Below are 21,004 nucleotides of genomic sequence, written 5' to 3'. Positions count from 1 at the left end.
GCTCTCTATATCTCTCTCTCTCTCTCTCTCTCTCTCTCTCTCTCTCTCTCTCTCTCTCTCTCTCTCTATATATATATATATATATATATATATATATATAAAGAGAGAGAGATATCAACATATTAATCACCTCTATTTCAATTCCAACAGTCTATCAATGCAGATAACTATTTTTGTTATGTCAGGCTCCTTATAACAGGCTGTGAAATATTTTTTGTGAACAAAGACATTTACAGAAGCTTGTTGTTTCTTATTAATAACAAATAGAATGCTTATTCATGCATTCTTAGGAATCTTTCCTCTCATAGGACCCATGTGTTGTTTTCACTCCTTTTTTACTCAAAACAGAAGTGAAATATTTGTTGTGATGAGAATTGCTTTTTTGTCATGTTGTATTCTATTTACTCAATGATTTCATACTGTATTGAACAATATGTAACATTGTTAATAAATCCCTTCCAGATGCATACTGTTATAGCTTGTCTTTATATCTTGTATGTTTATTTGTTTGTTTACGATAAACTGAAGTTTAAAATTGCATTCATAATATCATAATTTGGACTTAATGCTGTTCTAAACAAAACTGTACAGACTACAGAGCAAGTAAAAATATATGCTGTAGGCTCATGCAGAGATAATGGAATATATGCAATAAATATGAAATAAAATACAGATGAAAGGCGTTTGTAAATGCTTATTGATATTGTATGTTGTTAAAGAATTAGCTCTACCAGTACGCTCTAAAAACGAAGTATTGATGTCGATTCTGCTCGCACTGATTCAAAAAAAGAAGTGAACAAATCGTTCAGTCCAATTGCTGAGCTGCTCGTGATGCTTTTTTAGGAAACGCAGCCCCAAACCTGTTGCGCAACGGTTCAACCGATTAATTGAAATGATACAAAAATGACAACAAAATAAATAAAAAGAATAAAACAAACAAACAAACAAACAGATGAAAACCCCCCCAGCTAAAACCAGCCTAATCTGGTTGGCTGGTCTTAGCTGAAAGTAGCTGGTTTTAGCTGGTCTCCCAGCTAAGACCAGCCTGACCAGCCAAGGAAGTGGCCAAAACCCCTCTAAAACCAGCCTGCTGACCAGCTATGACCAGCCTAGACCAGGCTGGATGACCAACTAAAACCAGCAAACCAGTTTAGACTGGTTTTAGCTGGGGGAGTTTTTTCAGCAGGGAAATGGACCAATCTAGTACAAAAAGTGTTGTGTTCTCATAGCTTTCTTTGAATCTTTTACTGAGGTCATATATTCAAGTAATGACTCTCGCCCCTGCTTTCTTCATTTCATGAATGAATTTAAACTATTCTACTCCTCACTGAGTCTGAGATTACTTAAAAATGGTCGTGCCCCGAAAATATCATCGGACATGTCCAAGTTTCTAGTGTTTTATGTTTTGTTTTTTTTGCCTTACATGTATTGTGGATCCCCTTAAGGTTTGATGCTGATTGTTATTGTATTTGATTTTATTCTATGCTGTTATCTCTATGAGTTCTTGTATTCTCTGTTTAATAATAATAAAAAAAAATAATAAAATAAAATAAAAAATATTCTTATTGTAATACTTTGCTATTAAATAAAAAAAAGAGTACTTAAGAAAACAAATAATGATTACTAAACACAAATATAAAAAAATAAATATTACTATGACAATATTTCACTGTAAAAACAAAATCATTATTATTATTATTTCAAAATCAAAGTATTAAAATAAGAAATATTACCTTTGTAATATTTCATTTAAAAACAAAAATAGTATTTAGGTAATAATAATTTCCTTTATAGTACAATTGTGAAAACTCTAATATTTACACTAACTTTTATGGCTATTTTATAAAAAATTATTATTTTTTGTTGACAGCAGTGAGTTTAACTCATTACAAATTTAGAAAGTCGGAAAGATAAGCGACCCAAACTGAAAGCAGATTCAGAGATAGAGTTTTTGTGAAGCAGTATTTATAGGGAGCTGCTATGAGACGCCAAAAACACCGGATCATGAGCTGCTCCAATGTAGATGAACACAACCGGAAAGCACGTAGTGCATTTATTGAATTACATTTCATTCTTTGGGATTTACTAATCAGACTATATTGCGATTCCGGTTTTATATTAATTTACTGAGCAGCCTTAAAATACCACCTCTCGGATTCTCTGTCAATTTGTTCATACCCTTCAAAAATGGCAGACAAGACGATTCCAAAGGACAGGAAATGACCCGCTGCTTTTCCTGTCTCTCTTTTTCACCTCACATTCACATAATGTAAAACTTAAAGGGATAGCAATCACTCTATATATATATATATATATATATATATATATATATATATATATATATATATATATATATATATATATACATATTCAAGTAATTTTACATTTCTTTTAAGTTTGAAAATTTGCATTTGTGAATGTAAAATTAGTTTAGGAATATAATGAAATGTGTAATAAAACATACATTTCTTTTGTGGGAGCTAAAGGGTTAACACATGATCCATGACGTCAGACTACAGAAGACGTCGCTGTGGTAGTGTGGGACCTCTTCTGCCGGTATAATTTCACATTGCAAAGGTTTGGATGTAATTTATACAATTTATTTGTATTTTGTGGATTTATATGTGTATACCTTAAAGCGAAGGACACGAGCTGTGCTTCAGCTGGGAGTGTGATGGGCAGTGTATTCAGTATTGGTTTGTTTACCTCATCAGCTGTGTGGCAGCTAACGGCAGCTAAACTGAGGAACGGTAGCAGCTGTTTAACGATAAGATAGGAAACTATGTTGTGCTTTATTCTGCGTACTTTGACTTAGGCCATCTACAAAATTACGTAATACTGTCATATTACATAAGATATACAACTACAGTGCACTGTAACAGTTACAATTCGCATGCTATTTAGTCAAATATGTAGCGCCCAGCATTGCAGCACCAATGAAGAAGACACACACTCCACATTATGAATGAAAGCCTCTTTGCAAACTCCGGGTCTGTGTTTTTACAGTTTCCATCAGGCCTTGCCCTCATCCAGAAGTGTGTTCACAAGAGTCGCAGCCCTGCATTTCAAATCAGTAGACGAGTATTTCGCCATGAACTCTGACATGGATGGTGAGACACTGGGTGGAATCCGCATGTGGATTCATCTACAGCACATCTACAGATTACTTTTTTTGAAACTGACAGTTGATCAGTACAGATTGATTCAACAATATACAATTTAACATAAGAAATAACATATGGGGGGATTTTTGTTCCCTTTTCCTTTCAAAAGCAAGTTTTAGATGCATACTATTTTGGAATGTACAGCATTTATATTTAACAAATATCAATAACACAACATATACAAACAATTTATATACATACACAGACAAACAATCTACAAATATGCATACAGGTTCATACATACTATAAATACGACACACATACATATATTTACATAGTGCATATATAAATTCAATAGATAAAATTGTGGATAAAATAGATAAATTGTGAAATTACAATAAATTATATATATATATATATATATATATATATATATATATATTAGTAATTTATCTACTTTATTTCATTAAGTAAAATAATAATTAATCTTCAAAGAAACTCACAAATTCAGTTTCTTTTTAAACATTTCTCCTTCACAAGTTCAAACCCTTGACAGTTTGTTTTCTAACAAATAATAATATTTAAATGCATATAAATTCAAATCTTTATTATCCTTGATTTTAGGAATATATACCTTTCCAACTCAAATGACATTTTAATAAAGATTTTGTGTATGATCACCCTCAAATTATTTTATTTGAATTCCATGGTAATTAAATGCCTAGTATAGCTAACCATTTTGCTATGTTCAATCAACAGGCAACAATGAAAAGGCAATACCAAAATAAATGCATAATGTCTTCTTATCTGAACATAAGCCTTTTCCAACATTATTCATTTCTTTCTTTCTTATTAATAATAAGCGTTAAAGGTGCCATAGAATGCAAAAAAATCTTTTAAAACTTTTATAAGGTGGTTGAACACTTTTTCAGTGACTCCGAGATTGCAAAGTGTGTAACTCTTAAGTTCATCTTCCAGGTGACATAGAAAATCAGGTGGAGTTGGAGGAGAAGACCAGACTTATAAACCAGGTCCTTGAGTTGCAGAATACTCTTGAGGGTAAGTAACCCACACTACATGTTTTGTCACATAATGTTAACTAATGCTGGGTTCTTTAACCTTTTATTATATTATAAAACGAGCATTAATTTCTGTCTCTTTCTTGTTTTGATAGATCTCTCAGCTCGGGTGGACAATTTCTCCTCTCTCCTCAGCTCATCAAACTTTAATAAAGATCTGTCAGAGAAAGAGACGTGACTTTTAAGCAAACCTTAGATACTGTGTCACAGCTGCAAACAAGGCTATTGAAAACTATCAGTGGGTTACAGGATTCACAACAAGGCTGTTCCTCAAAAAGGCCATTTTATTTAGTTACACAGAAATATCAATGGAAAACATACCCTGCGTCCCAATGTGCATACTATCCACCCTATCTGCCCTAAATAGTACTGAAAATTACTAATATCACATAGAATTTAGGATGGATAGTATGCACATTGGGACGCAAGCATAGTGAGGGTAACTTAATGGCATCTACTGAAATACTGTGAATGAATTTCCAAGAATTTTGCTAAACATATTCAAATTAGACATATCTGATGACAGAAACACTTGGCCCTTTCATTTTTAATCATTGCTGGGTCGATCTCCTAAATAAAAAAAGTGGACAACTTCAATTTTCTGTTGTAGAGAAAATCTTGAATTCTAAAATCAACTTTTTTTTTTGCACGTTTACAATTTTTAAGTAAATAGATGTTAAAATGAACTATTGGCATTATTGTCAATTTACCTGCACTGTTAGTATTTATGAATTTAATAATAAAAACAGTTAAATGAACAGATTTAAGAAAAAAAATGCTAATTTAGAATATACAATTTGGACTAACTCTTGAAGACCTAATTCAAGTTGCTCTGCTTATATAAAGGCAAGAAATGAAAGAAATATGTTGAAACTGAAAAGTGACTTTTCAAAATCAAGCACTGAATGGTCAATAAAATAAAAGATTAAAAGCTTTCTGAATAAAAAAAAATCTATAAGAAAGAATAACAACAATTGTGGGCCATTTCTGCCAAAGTGTTACTGATAATGACAATCTACCCAAACATATACTGCAATAAAATCCTTAATTTATAACAATATGAAAATGTAAGATAATATGTTTCACATGAAGGAAAATACTTTAAATGATTAGCTGGCGAATGCTAAACTAGCTTAGCATTGTTTTAATAAAAGACCCAATAAACCACCCTAACAAGCCCTACGAGTGCTTTACTGGTTTTGCTAGTCATACAGAGGCCTTATGACCTCTTCCTTACTTCCATTTGATTTACTGTAAGACTGAAACACTTCACATGTGCTAATAAACCACTTTTCCTTTCTGTATTTCCCTGGAGAAATGTCAACAAAACTGGGTTGGGTCTGATTTTGTTTTTATATCTTCATTGCATTTCTGTGAGTTACAGCTTACTCATGTTAGCATAGCTTTCTCTGAATTAGTGACTGTTAGCTCAAGCCCTTCCCAATTAGGTGAGGCCTGTTTCTAAGGGTTATTTATAAATGATATGAATGTGGTTCACCTCACTGAGAAGGACCCAGACGTCAGAATCAGAGTGAACATGGAGTCGCATGGCCACTATTTGTCCTAATGCTCCATCCACTTCTCCCTCAGCCACTCCATTCTTGAAAGACCCTAAGAAAACAGACATTTGTGACATCACAAATTAAACAGAAACCACCTGACCTCTTTCAATCGACAAGATTGCATGACAGGTTTAAACCACATTTTGATGCTGGTTTTCACACTCACACACATCCTGGTCTCAAGACAATGGCCAAGCATGCTCACATTTTTACATAACCACATTTGAGCTCATGTTTCTTACGGCGGTTTGTCCAAAGGGATGAAAAAAGCGAGTGTGTGTGCATTACAGATAAGCTGTCTGATGTGTCTGCTAAGCTTGTTTGATCATTAACATCCATAAAATACAATGTCATGGCTGATGCGCCATTAAATTGGATCCAGAAATCAGTAATGCTTGTTTATTATAGCGTTGTCATGAAAAAAACAACATTTTAGTGGTTGATTCTAAAACCAGCTAGATTTCCTGATTCTTAATAATTGTAATAAAGTTTAGATTTCCGTTTCTTCCAGTAACAAGTCCTATACAGTCTCTTATGCTCACCAAAACTGCATTTATTTGATTAAAAATCACAATAAAAGCAGTAATATTGTGAAATAGCATTACAATTATTATATTTTCATATATTTTTAAATTACTCCAGTCCTCAGTGTCAAATGATCGTTTGGAAGTCATTTTAAAATACTGATTTGGTGTTTAGGAATCATTTCTTATTATTATCAATGTTGAAAACAGTACTACTAAATATTTTTGTTGAAACTGTGATTTCATTTATTTTTTTGATGAATAGAAAGTAAAAAAAAACTACATTTATTTGGAATACATTTGTATTCCTTTTGTAACTGCCACTTTTGATCAATTTAATGCATCCCTGCTGAATAAAAGAATCATATCTTTCAAAAAACCTTTGAATGGTAGTGTACAAATTGAAACAAATGTAAACATGACAAAAGTAATGGCTTGAGTTTCAGGGAGTGAGAACCACACTAATTAAGCAAATGAGAGAAACGTTGGAACAATTTCAACTGAGTCACAAGTCTTCCTGACCAGCTCAAATGAAAGCACATGTCACAATGAAAAAAACAACAACTTTCTTTTGCCAGGTGCAATAGATTCAGTACTGATTCAAGAAGCATGCTGTCATAGATTCACTACACTTAGTGCTCCACACTAGTGGAAAAATGCAGCCATTCAAGAACTGTGAATGAAACCGACATCACGAAAATCATTCAGCTCTTTAATGGAAAAAACCAAACCAGTTCTGAACCGGTTTTTGATACCCAAACCTAAAACTTGTGTTAACAGACGTGTTCACAAGACACGCTGGCCAACTCATTTTAGAGTTTCCTGTAATTATCATGATTATCGTCACAGCTAATTTTACAACTCATTTCTAACTATCATCACATAGTTTTTTTTATGATGTATCAAAGTATCACTTACGGTACTTGAAATTCTTAGTTCACTGACAAACAAATGATTGCACTTCATCTAAATGTATTTATGCAAAATCTTACAAATGAGTGACAGAAAAGGAAAGACGAGAAACATGAAATCAATGATGATTGAGTACCTATCTGAACAAAGCCATCAGATGAGGTTTTACAGCAGGCCAATTCTCCTCTAGTGACCTTCTCTTTCACAGAGTTCTGTAAAACACAGACATGTACCTGTCAACACTTTATACTTCAATGGAAATGAAAAGAATGGACATATCAGGAAGTATGTACAAAAATCCTCATCTAATAGGTTTGAGGTAAAGTTTGAACTTAAACACGATCTCAAACCCTGCAAAGAACACAAATGTGGTTTTGTGTGTCAGTTTTCTGTTGTCTTAGAAATGTTTACATGGCTAGCATGCACAGGGGCAAGGACCCATCACGACAAGCAAATTAATACAAATGTACACTTAGAAAAAGGGTGTAGTCACGTACGTTCTAAGATACAATGCAATGTCTAAAGCTATGAGAATACCAACATAGTCACACAAACTGAATCCGCTCATTTTTTGTGCAGCTTTGGTTCTGGAAGTATTTAAGGGATTTCAAGTATTTAAGACATTAAAGTGTTTAAGGGGTTTAAAAAAAACCAAACTATTATACAAACTGTCATAAAGCAAACCAACCAGTTCTGGGATGAACAAGTATAAGAAAAGTGAACTTAAAGATTGTGTGCTTTTCATCTTTTATAAAGGAATGAATTACAGTCTCATAAAAAATGCCGTAATAAAATAAAAGATATCGAAACAATATAAAACTATTAGGGAGTGTACCAAGTAGGGAGACTCAATTACGTCATTTACAATGTTTCATAGGAGAGCGTGGTCACCACTGAGCTCTTTCTCCCTGATTTGTTGTGATTCTGATTGGTGGGTTGTTCTCTTTAGGTTTCATGGGTAGTGTAGTCCTTCACCTAGAATTTGGCAGTTTTTTTACTGATTCTTTAACAGAACCTCATGGTCTGTCTTCAAAGGTTTGCACTACCATTCAAATGTTCAAACATTCAAACGTCAAAAGTCAGTAAGATGTTTTTAATACTTTTGTTCAACAAGGATCCAATAAATTGATAGTACAGACATTTTCAAAGTTACAAAAGCTTTCTTTGTCAAATAAATGTTGTTTTGAGCTTTCTTTTTTATCAAAGAATCCCAAAAATATATTATCTTGGTTTCAGTACAGCTGTTTGCTGTTTTGAACACTGATAATTATATGTTATGAAATGTTTGAGCACCAAATCAGCATGTCAGAAGGTTCATGTGACACTGAAGACTGGTGTAATGGCTGCTGAAAATTCGGCTTTGCCATCACAGGAATAAATTACATTTTAAAATACATTAAATTAGAAAACAGGTTTTTTAAATGTAATACATATTTCACACTATTACTGTTTTTACTGTATTTTTGATCAAATAAATGCAGCTTTGGTAAGCAAACTTCATTCAAAAACAATAAAAAATTAATTCTGTTTTCCCAAACTTTTGAATGGTAGTGTATATAGACCTTTTTTTTTTTTACTGATGCTCTTTATTTGCTGAAAGCAGATCTGTCATTTTTTGAGCCCGATGGTTTTTTTTAAAATCACTTTTGACATGACACTTACATTATTAGGGAGCACCTCCACTGTTGTGTTGTAAAACCTGTCGCCATTTGTCTCAATATTGCCAGATCGAAAAAAGTACCTAGAAGTGAGAGGAACAAAAATATAAAAACATTAAATCAGTCAATAGAAGATTCACTGTATGTCTATTTGTGTCAACACATTGTTTTTGCTATCGGAGTTGAAATGTTTCTAATGCCACAGATGCAGTTGATAGTTACAAACTACAAAATGAATAGGTGGTTTTGTAAGTTATGTATGTAGCTTAAACAATCCCTTGTTTCTGTAGCATCAGTGGAATTTGTTTAACAAGTCAAAGAGTCGGTCTGCTGCATTTCAAAAAACAACCAGGAATTTCTCTGGGCTCATTACATCACTCTTTGTCAAGTGACAGATGCACCCATTATCCATGATTTCATGAAGACGGTAAGTTCAGATGTGAAGTTAAGTGAGAAAGTTCAGATTTCTTTACAACACCTTCCTCAAATGTCAACTAACCAGATTTAGATCTTAACTTAGTTTTTGGGAAGCTGTCAAATGGAATCAAATTAACTCCTATGTGTGTGCTTAAAGGCAATTTTGAAAGATTGCAGTCACCATGTGTTCAGCTCCTAAAGAAACATGGCCAGTATAAAATATCCTGCTCAGAGGAACTGAAACAGACGCCATTGGTTCACATTCTTTCAGCAGGGCAAACTCACAAGCAGACAGCTGGGTACATTTACACTGCCATTGGGTTTTTACTTCTATTTATATATCCACGTAAAGAGATATTTACAATGCATACTGTAAGTAAACTCCCCTAAACATATCAAGCCATATCGAGTTATGTCACAATGAAAAAAACAACAACTTTCTTTTGCCAGGTGCAATAGATTCAGTACTGATTCAAGAAGCATGCTGTCATAGATTCACTACACTTAGTGCTCCACACTAGTGGAAAAATGCAGCCATTCAAGAACTGTGAATGAAACCGACATCACGAAAATCATTCAGCTCTTTAATGGAAAAAACCAAACCAGTTCTGAACCGGTTTTTGATACCCAAACCTAAAACTTGTGTTAACAGACGTGTTCACAAGACACGCTGGCCAACTCATTTTAGAGTTTCCTGTAATTATCATGATTATCGTCACAGCTAATTTTACAACTCATTTCTAACTATCATCACATAGTTTTTTTTATGATGTATCAAAGTATCACTTACGGTACTTGAAATTCTTAGTTCACTGACAAACAAATGATTGCACTTCATCTAAATGTATTTATGCAAAATCTTACAAATGAGTGACAGAAAAGGAAAGACGAGAAACATGAAATCAATGATGATTGAGTACCTATCTGAACAAAGCCATCAGATGAGGTTTTACAGCAGGCCAATTCTCCTCTAGTGACCTTCTCTTTCACAGAGTTCTGTAAAACACAGACATGTACCTGTCAACACTTTATACTTCAATGGAAATGAAAAGAATGGACATATCAGGAAGTATGTACAAAAATCCTCATCTAATAGGTTTGAGGTAAAGTTTGAACTTAAACACGATCTCAAACCCTGCAAAGAACACAAATGTGGTTTTGTGTGTCAGTTTTCTGTTGTCTTAGAAATGTTTACATGGCTAGCATGCACAGGGGCAAGGACCCATCACGACAAGCAAATTAATACAAATGTACACTTAGAAAAAGGGTGTAGTCACGTACGTTCTAAGATACAATGCAATGTCTAAAGCTATGAGAATACCAACATAGTCACACAAACTGAATCCGCTCATTTTTTGTGCAGCTTTGGTTCTGGAAGTATTTAAGGGATTTCAAGTATTTAAGACATTAAAGTGTTTAAGGGGTTTAAAAAAAACCAAACTATTATACAAACTGTCATAAAGCAAACCAACCAGTTCTGGGATGAACAAGTATAAGAAAAGTGAACTTAAAGATTGTGTGCTTTTCATCTTTTATAAAGGAATGAATTACAGTCTCATAAAAAATGCCGTAATAAAATAAAAGATATCGAAACAATATAAAACTATTAGGGAGTGTACCAAGTAGGGAGACTCAATTACGTCATTTACAATGTTTCATAGGAGAGCGTGGTCACCACTGAGCTCTTTCTCCCTGATTTGTTGTGATTCTGATTGGTGGGTTGTTCTCTTTAGGTTTCATGGGTAGTGTAGTCCTTCACCTAGAATTTGGCAGTTTTTTTTACTGATTCTTTAACAGAACCTCATGGTCTGTCTTTAAAGGTTTGCACTACCATTCAAATGTTCAAACATTCAAACGTCAAAAGTCAGTAAGATGTTTTTAATACTTTTGTTCAACAAGGATCCAATAAATTGATAGTACAGACATTTTCAAAGTTACAAAAGCTTTCTTTGTCAAATAAATGTTGTTTTGAGCTTTCTTTTTTATCAAAGAATCCCCAAAATATATTATCTTGGTTTCAGTACAGCTGTTCGCTGTTTTGAACACTGATAATTATATGTTATGAAATGTTTGAGCACCAAATCAGCATGTCAGAAGGTTCATGTGACACTGAAGACTGGTGTAATGGCTGCTGAAAATTCGGCTTTGCCATCACAGGAATAAATTACATTTTAAAATACATTAAATTAGAAAACAGGTTTTTTAAATGTAATACATATTTCACACTATTACTGTTTTTACTGTATTTTTGATCAAATAAATGCAGCTTTGGTAAGCAAACTTCATTCAAAAACAATAAAAAATTAATTCTGTTTTCCCAAACTTTTGAATGGTAGTGTATATAGACCTTTTTTTTTTTTACTGATGCTCTTTATTTGCTGAAAGCAGATCTGTCATTTTTTGAGCCCGATGGGTTTTTTTTAAATCACTTTTGGCATGACACTTACATTATTAGGGAGCACCTCCACTGTTGTGTTGTAAAACCTGTCACCATTTGTCTCAATATTGCCAGATCGAAAAAAGTACCTAGAAGTGAGAGGAACAAAAATATAAAAACATTAAATCAGTCAATAGAAGATTCACTGTATGTCTATTTGTGTCAACACATTGTTTTTGCTATCGGAGTTGAAATGTTTCTAATGCCACAGATGCAGTTGATAGTTACAAACTACAAAATGAATAGGTGGTTTTGTAAGTTATGTATGTAGCTTAAACAATCCCTTGTTTCTGTAGCATCAGTGGAATTTGTTTAACAAGTCAAAGAGTCGGTCTGCTGCATTTCAAAAAACAACCAGGAATTTCTCTGGGCTCATTACATCACTCTTTGTCAAGTGACAGATGCACCCATTATCCATGATTTCATGAAGACGGTAAGTTCAGATGTGAAGTTAAGTGAGAAAGTTCAGATTTCTTTACAACACCTTCCTCAAATGTCAACTAACCAGATTTAGATCTTAACTTAGTTTTTGGGAAGCTGTCAAATGGAATCAAATTAACTCCTATGTGTGTGCTTAAAGGCAATTTTGAAAGATTGCAGTCACCATGTGTTCAGCTCCTAAAGAAACATGGCCAGTATAAAATATCCTGCTCAGAGGAACTGAAACAGACGCCATTGGTTCACATTCTTTCAGCAGGGCAAACTCACAAGCAGACAGCTGGGTACATTTACACTGCCATTGGGTTTTTACTTCTATTTATATATCCACGTAAAGAGATATTTACAATGCATACTGTAAGTAAACTCCCCTAAACATATCAAGCCATATCGAGTTTACTTTCACAGATAAAGGGATAGGTTACCCAAAATTATGCCTGTGTGACTTTCTGCAGAACACAAAAGAAGATTTTAAACGACACTGGACTTCACTGAATAAAAATTGTAACACTTTTCAAAATATCCTATTTTTGAGTTTTGTAACGACATGAGGGTAAATGATGACTGAATTTTCATTTGCTGTTGATACACAAACTGGACATACATGCTGGAACTTTAACAAGATTGCCTGTTAGTTCAGATGTGAAGTTAAGTGAGAAAGTTCAGATTTCTTTACAACACCTTCCTCAAATGTCAACTAACCAGATTTAGATCTTAACTTAGTTTTTGGGAAGCTGTCAAATGGAATCAAATTAACTCCTATGTGTGTGCTTAAAGGCAATTTTGAAAGATTGCAGTCACCATGTGTTCAGCTCCTAAAGAAACATGGCCAGTATAAAATATCCTGCTCAGAGGAACTGAAACAGAAGCCATTGGTTCACATTCTTTCAGCAGGGCAAACTCACAAGCAGACAGCTGGGTACATTTACACTGCCATTGGGTTTTTACTTCTATTTATATATCCACGTAAAGAGATATTTACAATGCATACTGTAAGTAAACTCCCCTAAACATATCAAGCCATATCGAGTTTACTTTCACAGATAAAGGGATAGGTTACCCAAAATTATGCCTGTGTGACTTTCTGCAGAACACAAAAGAAGATTTTAAACGACACTGGACTTCACTGAATAAAACACTTTTCAAAATATCCTATTTTTGAGTTTTGTAACGACATGAGGGTAAATGATGACTGAATTTTCATTTGCTGTTGATACACAAACTGGATATACATGCTGGAACTTTAACAAGATTGCCTGTTACACTTTGTATACTCATCAAATTAATGTTCTGTACTGGTGTCTCACCCTTTGACAGCTTGAGGTGTGGTAAAAGTAATGAGGATGTAATCTCCTCTTTTAGGTGTGAGGCCCCAGAAGAAGTCGTCTCCGTTGTAAGCTCTCTCCAGAGTGTGAGACTGATATTTCTCTAGACTGCTGCTGAGTTCTGCTGGCGGGTTATAGTGGCCTTTGAACAGCACTTGATTTCCAAAGTCTTTATCCTGTAATCACATAAAGATATACACAGATATACACATAAGTGCTGTTTCAAAACCTAGTGAGCTGACTTGCTGTATATTGTCTACACAGATTTATAACTGAAATAGAACCTAATAAGTGAGTGATTTGGAACGCTCTACATAGGTATCATGTGAAGTACACAAAAAAAATGTGGGAGTCCTATCACTTCGGTTGGTCTGGCTGTTGATTTAGTGACAGGATCCTGTGTTGTATTGTTCTTTCTTGTCCTTGTGTGAGTGTAAGAGTTCAGGGATTGCTCTCTGGGCACTGCATTCTTTTGTATATGTATTGTGTTTGGGGCTTGGTGTCTGGATCCTGACAATCCTGTCTACATTGGTTTTAGTCTTGGGATCCTGACATTCAGGCTCCGGGCACTTTCGTCTGTATTGAGTCTTGTTTTCTGTAGAGCACACGCTTATGTTTATATTCATTTGCTGTGTGCTCTTCTGTCTTGAGATTGTGTTTGGTGGTTTTTATGTAGATTTTTTATTTTTTTAATAAAGACCTTTTGAGTACAGTTTAGATGTTCTGCATTTTGGTTCCTGACAAAAACAAGCTAGCTTTTAAATATTTTTATTCTGGACACATTGGGAACTTTGTTTTGCAGCACTTTTAATGGGACTGTTTCTTTAAAAGTGAAGTGTGTAATTATCTTGGACATTAAAATCCTTCCTCATTGCCCTGTTTATTTTTACTGAGTGAACTACATGTAACCCACTGGTTGGATGACTTCCCAAAATAGAGAACAAATGTACATGCAAAAAAATTTTAATAAATAATGGTACCATTTGCACACCAGAAATGAGACACTTCACCTTTAAGATAAATGACATGAGTTGTGTTATTACAAATTTGTAAGTCGTTATGGAAATAGAATGTGCTAATATAAATAATGTAAATGTTCTGTTTGCAATGTAGATAAGCTGCTGTCTACCCCTACAGACCCATAGTACTGTTAAGAGAGTTTAGGTGGCCACTATTCTACTAGAAATTCATCTTGCATTATACTATTATAGTTTTATTCATATTTTGAATAGGTTTTCATTTTTTTATTCCCCATTTTCATTTTAAATTTAGTTAAAGTATTATTAACTTTGTTGTGTTTTTTTCATAAAATTTTCGTTTTTATAAAAGTTTTTTAATTTTTAGTTTTTTTTAATTCATTGAACTAAACGTTAAACTAAATGAAAATGAGAAATTTTGCCTTGGCAACTAGCTGAAATAAAATAAGTGTTTTATTTATGTATTTACATTTTTTTTTATTTCAGTTAATGTTTTTTATTTCAAGTAACTTTGTTTTTATGGTTTCAGTTTTAGTTATAGTTAACTAAAACGAGACCTTAAATCTTCATACAAGGAAGAGGAAGTTTGAATTACCTTTAGGTTTTGAATTTTACCGGGCAGTGAGGAATGCAAACCGACATGCTGAAACAGGGAGGGTTTGTAAGCTCTCTTCAGTCGGGCCTTCTCATTATTGCAGTGTTTCTAAGTGCAATGAATTATAATAATAAACAATGAAATGTCTTACACCGATCTCACAAACAAATAAATAAAGTAAATATTATATTCAAACTTACTAAATCTTTCTCTGGGTTACACACTTTAACCCACAGGATGTGATCGAGCAGCCAATCGATTGGCTTGTCTTTGTGAAACATCAGGAAGAACTCCACAATCATTGGCAGATCTGATGTGCGGAAAAGCTTGCCTAGAATATGAAAAATGAGCGATATACTCAATTTCATGCTAGGCCACAAATAGATTTGGTCATAGTAAACAGTATCTATGGGAGCTGTGAGACACTGACAATGTTCCTTGAAATCCGATGCTACTCTGAGAAAAACTGGTTGATTATTTGAATAATCAAGAGGATCTGAACTGAATTATTTTAAAGGCAAATATGTAAATAAGCAAATGCTAGCAGAAGCTGTGTTTTTTTAAACAAAGAGGGCTCATATTTCCTTCCTTTTTATTTCTGACCCTCTTAACACTGACTAATAAAAGATATCTCATCGCTACTGTAAAAATAAAGACCATAAAATTGCATTCACAACTGAGACCGCACGACTAACAATGAACAACTGGTCCAGGTGTACAAATAACAAAACAGCAGACAAATGAAAGAACTGACCAAACAGAAATGGTGGGAGAGAAGAGAATGAGAGAGGTCAGAAAAAGACAGGACAGGACAAGACACTGACCAATGAATCCCAGCTGGGAAAACTCCAGGAAAAGCCACTCCTCGGAAAGCACCTGCTCTATATATTTTTTCATGGACTGAAAGAATCCTTGCTTTGCTACAATATCATCCTCAAGCTGAAACACATATGCACAGGCTCAGACTGATAAAGTCAATGAAACATAGAGCTAACATTAAGTTGTAAGACAGTGTCTTTGGCATTACCTGGACGTAGTATGTGCCCTTAGACTGCGCATACAGCATGAGGAAACTGTAGTCAAGGTTCTGCTTGGTCCTCCATCTATGATCAGTAAAACATGCTTCACAATTAAGACACCATATATTTCAAGTTACATTTGCACAAGAGGTGAATCTCTAACCTGACTCGCTCCTTGGGGTCTCCAAACGTTTCCTTCAGGTTACTAAAGTCTGGGTAATAGTGAGGAGAAGGAGAGATCACCTCTATCACTCCGGATCTGACAGCATCTGGGAGACTACACAGAGTCAAATACACAGTTACTTGCACAGCGAGTTTAAAGATCTCTCATGAAGCAGACGAGTAAATAATGAAACACTCACTTGGTCTGTACAGTCTGGACAACAGCATTCACAAATGTTGCATTTGTCTAAGAGAAGAATGAAAATACTTATCAATGAAAATAACAAAGAACACTATCGTTGAAAAGTTTGGGATCATTACGATTTTTTGGTAACACTTTATTTTAAGGTGTCCTTGTTACACATGTTACATGTACTTACTATTATAATTACTATTAATTATGACCAAACAGAAATGGTGGGAGAGAAGAGAATGAGAGAGGTCAGAAAAAGACAGGACAGGACAAGACACTGACCAATGAATCCCAGCTGGGAAAACTCCAGGAAAAGCCACTCCTCGGAAAGCACCTGCTCTATATATTTTTTCATGGACTGAAAGAATCCTTGCTTTGCTACAATATCATCCTCAAGCTGAAACACATATGCACAGGCTCAGACTGATAAAGTCAATGAAACATAGAGCTAACATTAAGTTGTAAGACAGTGTCTTTGGCATTACCTGGACGTAGTATGTGCCCTTAGACTGCGCATACAGCATGAGGAAACTGTAGTCAAGGTTCTGCTTGGTCCTCCATCTATGATCAGTAAAACATGCTTCACAATTAAGACACCATATATTTCAAGTTACATTTGCACAAGAGGAGAATCTCTAACCTGACTCGCTCCTTGGGGTCTCCAAACGTTTCCTTCAGGTTACTAAAGTCTGGGTAATAGTGAGGAGATGGAGAGATCACCTCTATCACTCCGGATCTGACAGCATCTGGGAGACTACACAGAGTCAAATACACAGTTACTTGCATTTAAAGGGTTAATTAGGCTTCCAAATAAAATGCTGCAGCTGTGATGCTTTGCTGCTTTCATGACACTCAGAAGGTGCATAAACAATATTTGCAGTGTACCAGCAGCTATAGCTGATTTAAGAGACACACGAAAGCAAAGAGCAAAATTCAGTATGCAAAGAGGTATAGAAAAGAAGGCCAATCAAAATTAAGTATGTAAATATTACAATGATATCATTGCTTGTGGTTACATTTTGTGGATCGGAAATTTAGATCTTAAGCTTCTTATGCAAAATATACACTTGTTTTTTTTCCCCTTAATAGAAGTTTAACACAGTAAGACATCAATATTACTTATGACAAGTATGTTTAAATCAAATTCAATTGCTACATTGCAAGCACTGTAACAATACAATCACAAAAGTTGATAATGAGAGACAGACCTCCAGTGCGTCGCTGCCCCAGATGAACGATGGGTTTCAGACTGCCCTCATGCTCCTTCAGGTGAGGCAAGTAGATGTGGGCATTAGGCTGCGAAGGCAACAAGCGCCGAAGGACCCTCTCTTCTAATAAAGCTAAAATGGCAGATAAAATACTGAATAACTGAACAGACACGGATATTACAGCAAGAAAAGTGCTTGGACTCACCTGAGGAGTTACTGATTGTGATATTCGATGGAGCAATGCTGCGGTTTTGAAGTTGACCAAGCACTTTAAGCAGCTCTTGTGATAAGACCTCCCCTCGTTGTTCTGCCCGCAGTAACCTCTCATAGACCAAATGCAGCTGCGATGGCAAGTTATCTGATACACAGAGTGCCAGTCATCACTTGATGTGAATTAAAAGGATGTTTCAGGGCTGAAAACAAGTTAAGTTAAGCCTTGCAACAGCATTTGTGGCATAATGTTGATCACCACATAAATTAATTACTTCTAAAAATAATTAGTTTGAAAAAAGGGAAAATCGTGGTTCCTAGAGGAACTTACATTCCAATGGAAATGTGCATATGGTACAATTTATATCAGTCATCATGTTTAATTGCTGCCTACAGAAACTCAAAGCTGTTTTGCCGTGATGCATTTAGTTGTTGTTGGGCATATGATTTCATCTAATTTCTACACTGAAGCGCAGGGTTTTTCAATCATGTTACCTTTATAATACAATATAATATAAGCTAATATGTGACCCTGGAGCACAATACCAGTCTTAAGTAGTACGGGTATATTTGTAGCAATAGTCAACAATACATTGTATGGGTAAAAATTATCGATTTTTCTTTTATGCCAAAATCATTAGAATATTAAGTAAAGATCATGTTACATGAATATATTTAGTACATTTTCTACCGTAAATATATCAAAACCTAATTTCTGATTAGTAATATGCATTACTAAGAACTTCATTTGGAAATATTTAAATGTGATTTTTCTCAATATTTAGATTTTTTTTGCACCATCAAATTCAAGATGTTCAAATAGTTGTATCTCGGCCAAATATTGTCCTATCCTAAAAATAAAAAAACACGCATCAATGGAAAGCTTATTTATTCAGCTTTCATGTGTATAAATCTCACTTTCAAAAAGCTGGCCCTTATGACTGGTTTTGTGGTCCAGGGTCACATAACATTTCACTTGAGATGTCACATTGCAATCTATCAACATTTTATTGTTTTATTAAAACATTATTGCTCTAACAGATTGTTGACAATATTTAAAAACCAGAACCAGAAATCACCTTTTTAAAATGTTCGTCCATCTATTGTAGTATTTACTGACTCGCATGAAAAAACAAACAAATATGTGACCCTAGACCACAAAACCAGTCATAAGGGTCTTTTTTTTTTTTAAATGGAGCTTTATACAATTCTGAAAGCTGAATGAATAAGCTTTCCATTGATGTATGGTTTGTTAGGATAGGACAATATTTGGCCGAGATACAACTATTTGAAAATCTGGAATCTGAGGGTGCACAAAAATCTAAATATTGAGAAAATCGCCTTTAAAGTCCTTAGCAATGCATATTACTTATCAAAAATGTAGTTTTGATATAATTACGGTAGGAAATGTACAAAATATCTTCATTGAACATGATCTCTACTTAATATCCTAATGATTTTTGGCATAAAAGAAAAATCAATAATTTTGACCCATACAATGTATTTTTGGCTATTGCTACAAATATACCTGTGCAACTTAAGACTGGTTTTGTGGTCCAGGGGGCACATATGGAAAGAATTCCTGCAATACCAGTTTGTCCGGCGTACAGGAAGCTGGCATTGCACGTCTGACAGGTTGACAACTGATTGAGGACTAACTAAAGAAATAACTAAACATGTCATGTCATAGAATCTCTCAGAAATGCATCTCTCAACAACTCCTTCAAGTCCAAAATGTCAGTACATAAACTGTCAAACAATAAAAACAAGCAACCAGTTCATAAATGCAAATTCCGAATAATCAATCCGAATATTTCATAGGCCATCCTACCAGGCTGATCACGCTCACCTGACTTTGATGTGTGCCACGAGGTTAACATCAACACACATACAAAACCCGCGAAGAAGAACAGTTTGCCATGCCAGGACCTCATCTCATCTCAGTCCACAGAAATACCAGAATACTAGGCTACTATTGAGAAGGCTAAACCCTCAAGATATAACAAGTAAGAAAGGTTATTAGTTGCTTCTTCCCCGCGACGTCTGGGTGAACTGGAAAAGTGTCACAATTGGACGAAAATCCTTTTGAAATGCATGCTACTTTCTGAGACCAGGCCAGCTACACGAATAGTCACGAATCGTGTTGTCAGCTGATGTCTTGATGGCACACGAGGAACTTCGCTGTAATCCGCTCACACCTCCAAACCGCAGCAGTTCCATCCTCCACCTGTCCCGCTCATGAATATTCATCCGGTCGACGCGGCTGACAGTAGTCTTCATTTTCACACATTGCGTTTAAACGTCTGGCAGATTACCTATTTGTCTCAGATTTTGATATAACATTGTTATGTGTAGGCTGTCTGCTTCAATGTAGGCTAAAGTAGTTTAGAACTATCCCGTGAACTGTAAATTAATGTCGAGCGCTATTAGGCCTACCTAAATAAAAACACATGGACATTTTACATTACGATGAAAACGTTATATTTTTTTCAAGTAATAACAAGACAAGAGAACCTTCTAATTCAGTCCTCTTATTTTATAGTGTAATCATGGAACTATAGTACTGGTCACAGTCAGACGCTGGTTTGGTTTAAGCTGGTTTATAACTGTTCTTCATCTGTAAATGTTCATTTAATGGTGACTGTTTGGTCATATATAAGAATGATCTGGAGCTTTCTGACTCAGTGAAGGATTGTATGTGGAAAAAGTGACACCTAGGGGTGCAATCCCTAACAACACTGAAAACGTGAACCTCTTACTAGTTTTGCCTTAGTAGTTTTGCTAGTTTTCTTACTAGTTGGAGGTGGAGGTATAAAGATCCTTCTTTATATTTGTTTTAGTGTTGATAAAAGCATAACAGATTTATTTATTTCTTAATTACTTTAATTCCATTTTAAACATCTGTTGATCCAAATTATGCATTTGACTTGTCATGTGAAATAGATAGGTAAGCCTATTCAAAAGAGAATGTATAAATTATCAGAAGCTTTTTTTGTTATGGTTATTTAACTAAGGTGTGGGTGAAATAATGGGTGGGTGTGAGTAATTAATGACAGAATTTTCATTTTTGGGGGAACTATCCCAATTTTACAATTTTAGCATTTACAATCTTTTACAGTTAAACTGACAATAATTTGTACAGTGTATGTAATTTATTTGTTGTCAGTTAATTTAAGTTAATTTC

At 34.6% G+C, this 21,004-nt stretch overlaps 1 protein-coding gene across 1 annotated transcript; it reads right to left on the bottom strand.

The window, feature by feature from the left end:
• Window positions 1-4,292: 4,292 nt before the first annotated feature.
• On the bottom strand, window positions 4,293-20,267 carry LOC107594937 (alpha-1,3-mannosyl-glycoprotein 4-beta-N-acetylglucosaminyltransferase B-like). Its single transcript, XM_016285169.1, has 17 exons — window positions 19,670-20,267; window positions 17,816-17,968; window positions 17,611-17,742; window positions 17,043-17,148; window positions 16,888-16,963; window positions 16,620-16,799; window positions 16,410-16,456; window positions 16,211-16,324; window positions 16,056-16,131; window positions 15,853-15,967; window positions 15,229-15,359; window positions 15,029-15,136; window positions 13,439-13,632; window positions 11,704-11,782; window positions 10,177-10,252; window positions 5,682-5,794; window positions 4,293-4,340 (listed from the first exon to the last, which is right to left on the bottom strand). The coding sequence occupies exons 1-17, from the start codon at window positions 19,752-19,754 to the stop codon at window positions 4,323-4,325; spliced, it is 1,803 nt and encodes a 600-aa protein (XP_016140655.1). The 5' UTR covers window positions 19,755-20,267; the 3' UTR covers window positions 4,293-4,322.
• Window positions 20,268-21,004: the final 737 nt, after the last annotated feature.

The sequence above is a fragment of the Sinocyclocheilus grahami genome, unplaced genomic scaffold (assembly GCF_001515645.1).
Source record: "Sinocyclocheilus grahami isolate Dianchi unplaced genomic scaffold, SAMN03320097.WGS_v1.1 scaffold193.1, whole genome shotgun sequence".
NCBI lineage: Eukaryota > Metazoa > Chordata > Actinopteri > Cypriniformes > Cyprinidae > Sinocyclocheilus > Sinocyclocheilus grahami.
The sequence above is the reverse complement of the archived record's forward strand: the minus strand, read 5'-3'. Positions and strand labels throughout refer to the sequence as shown.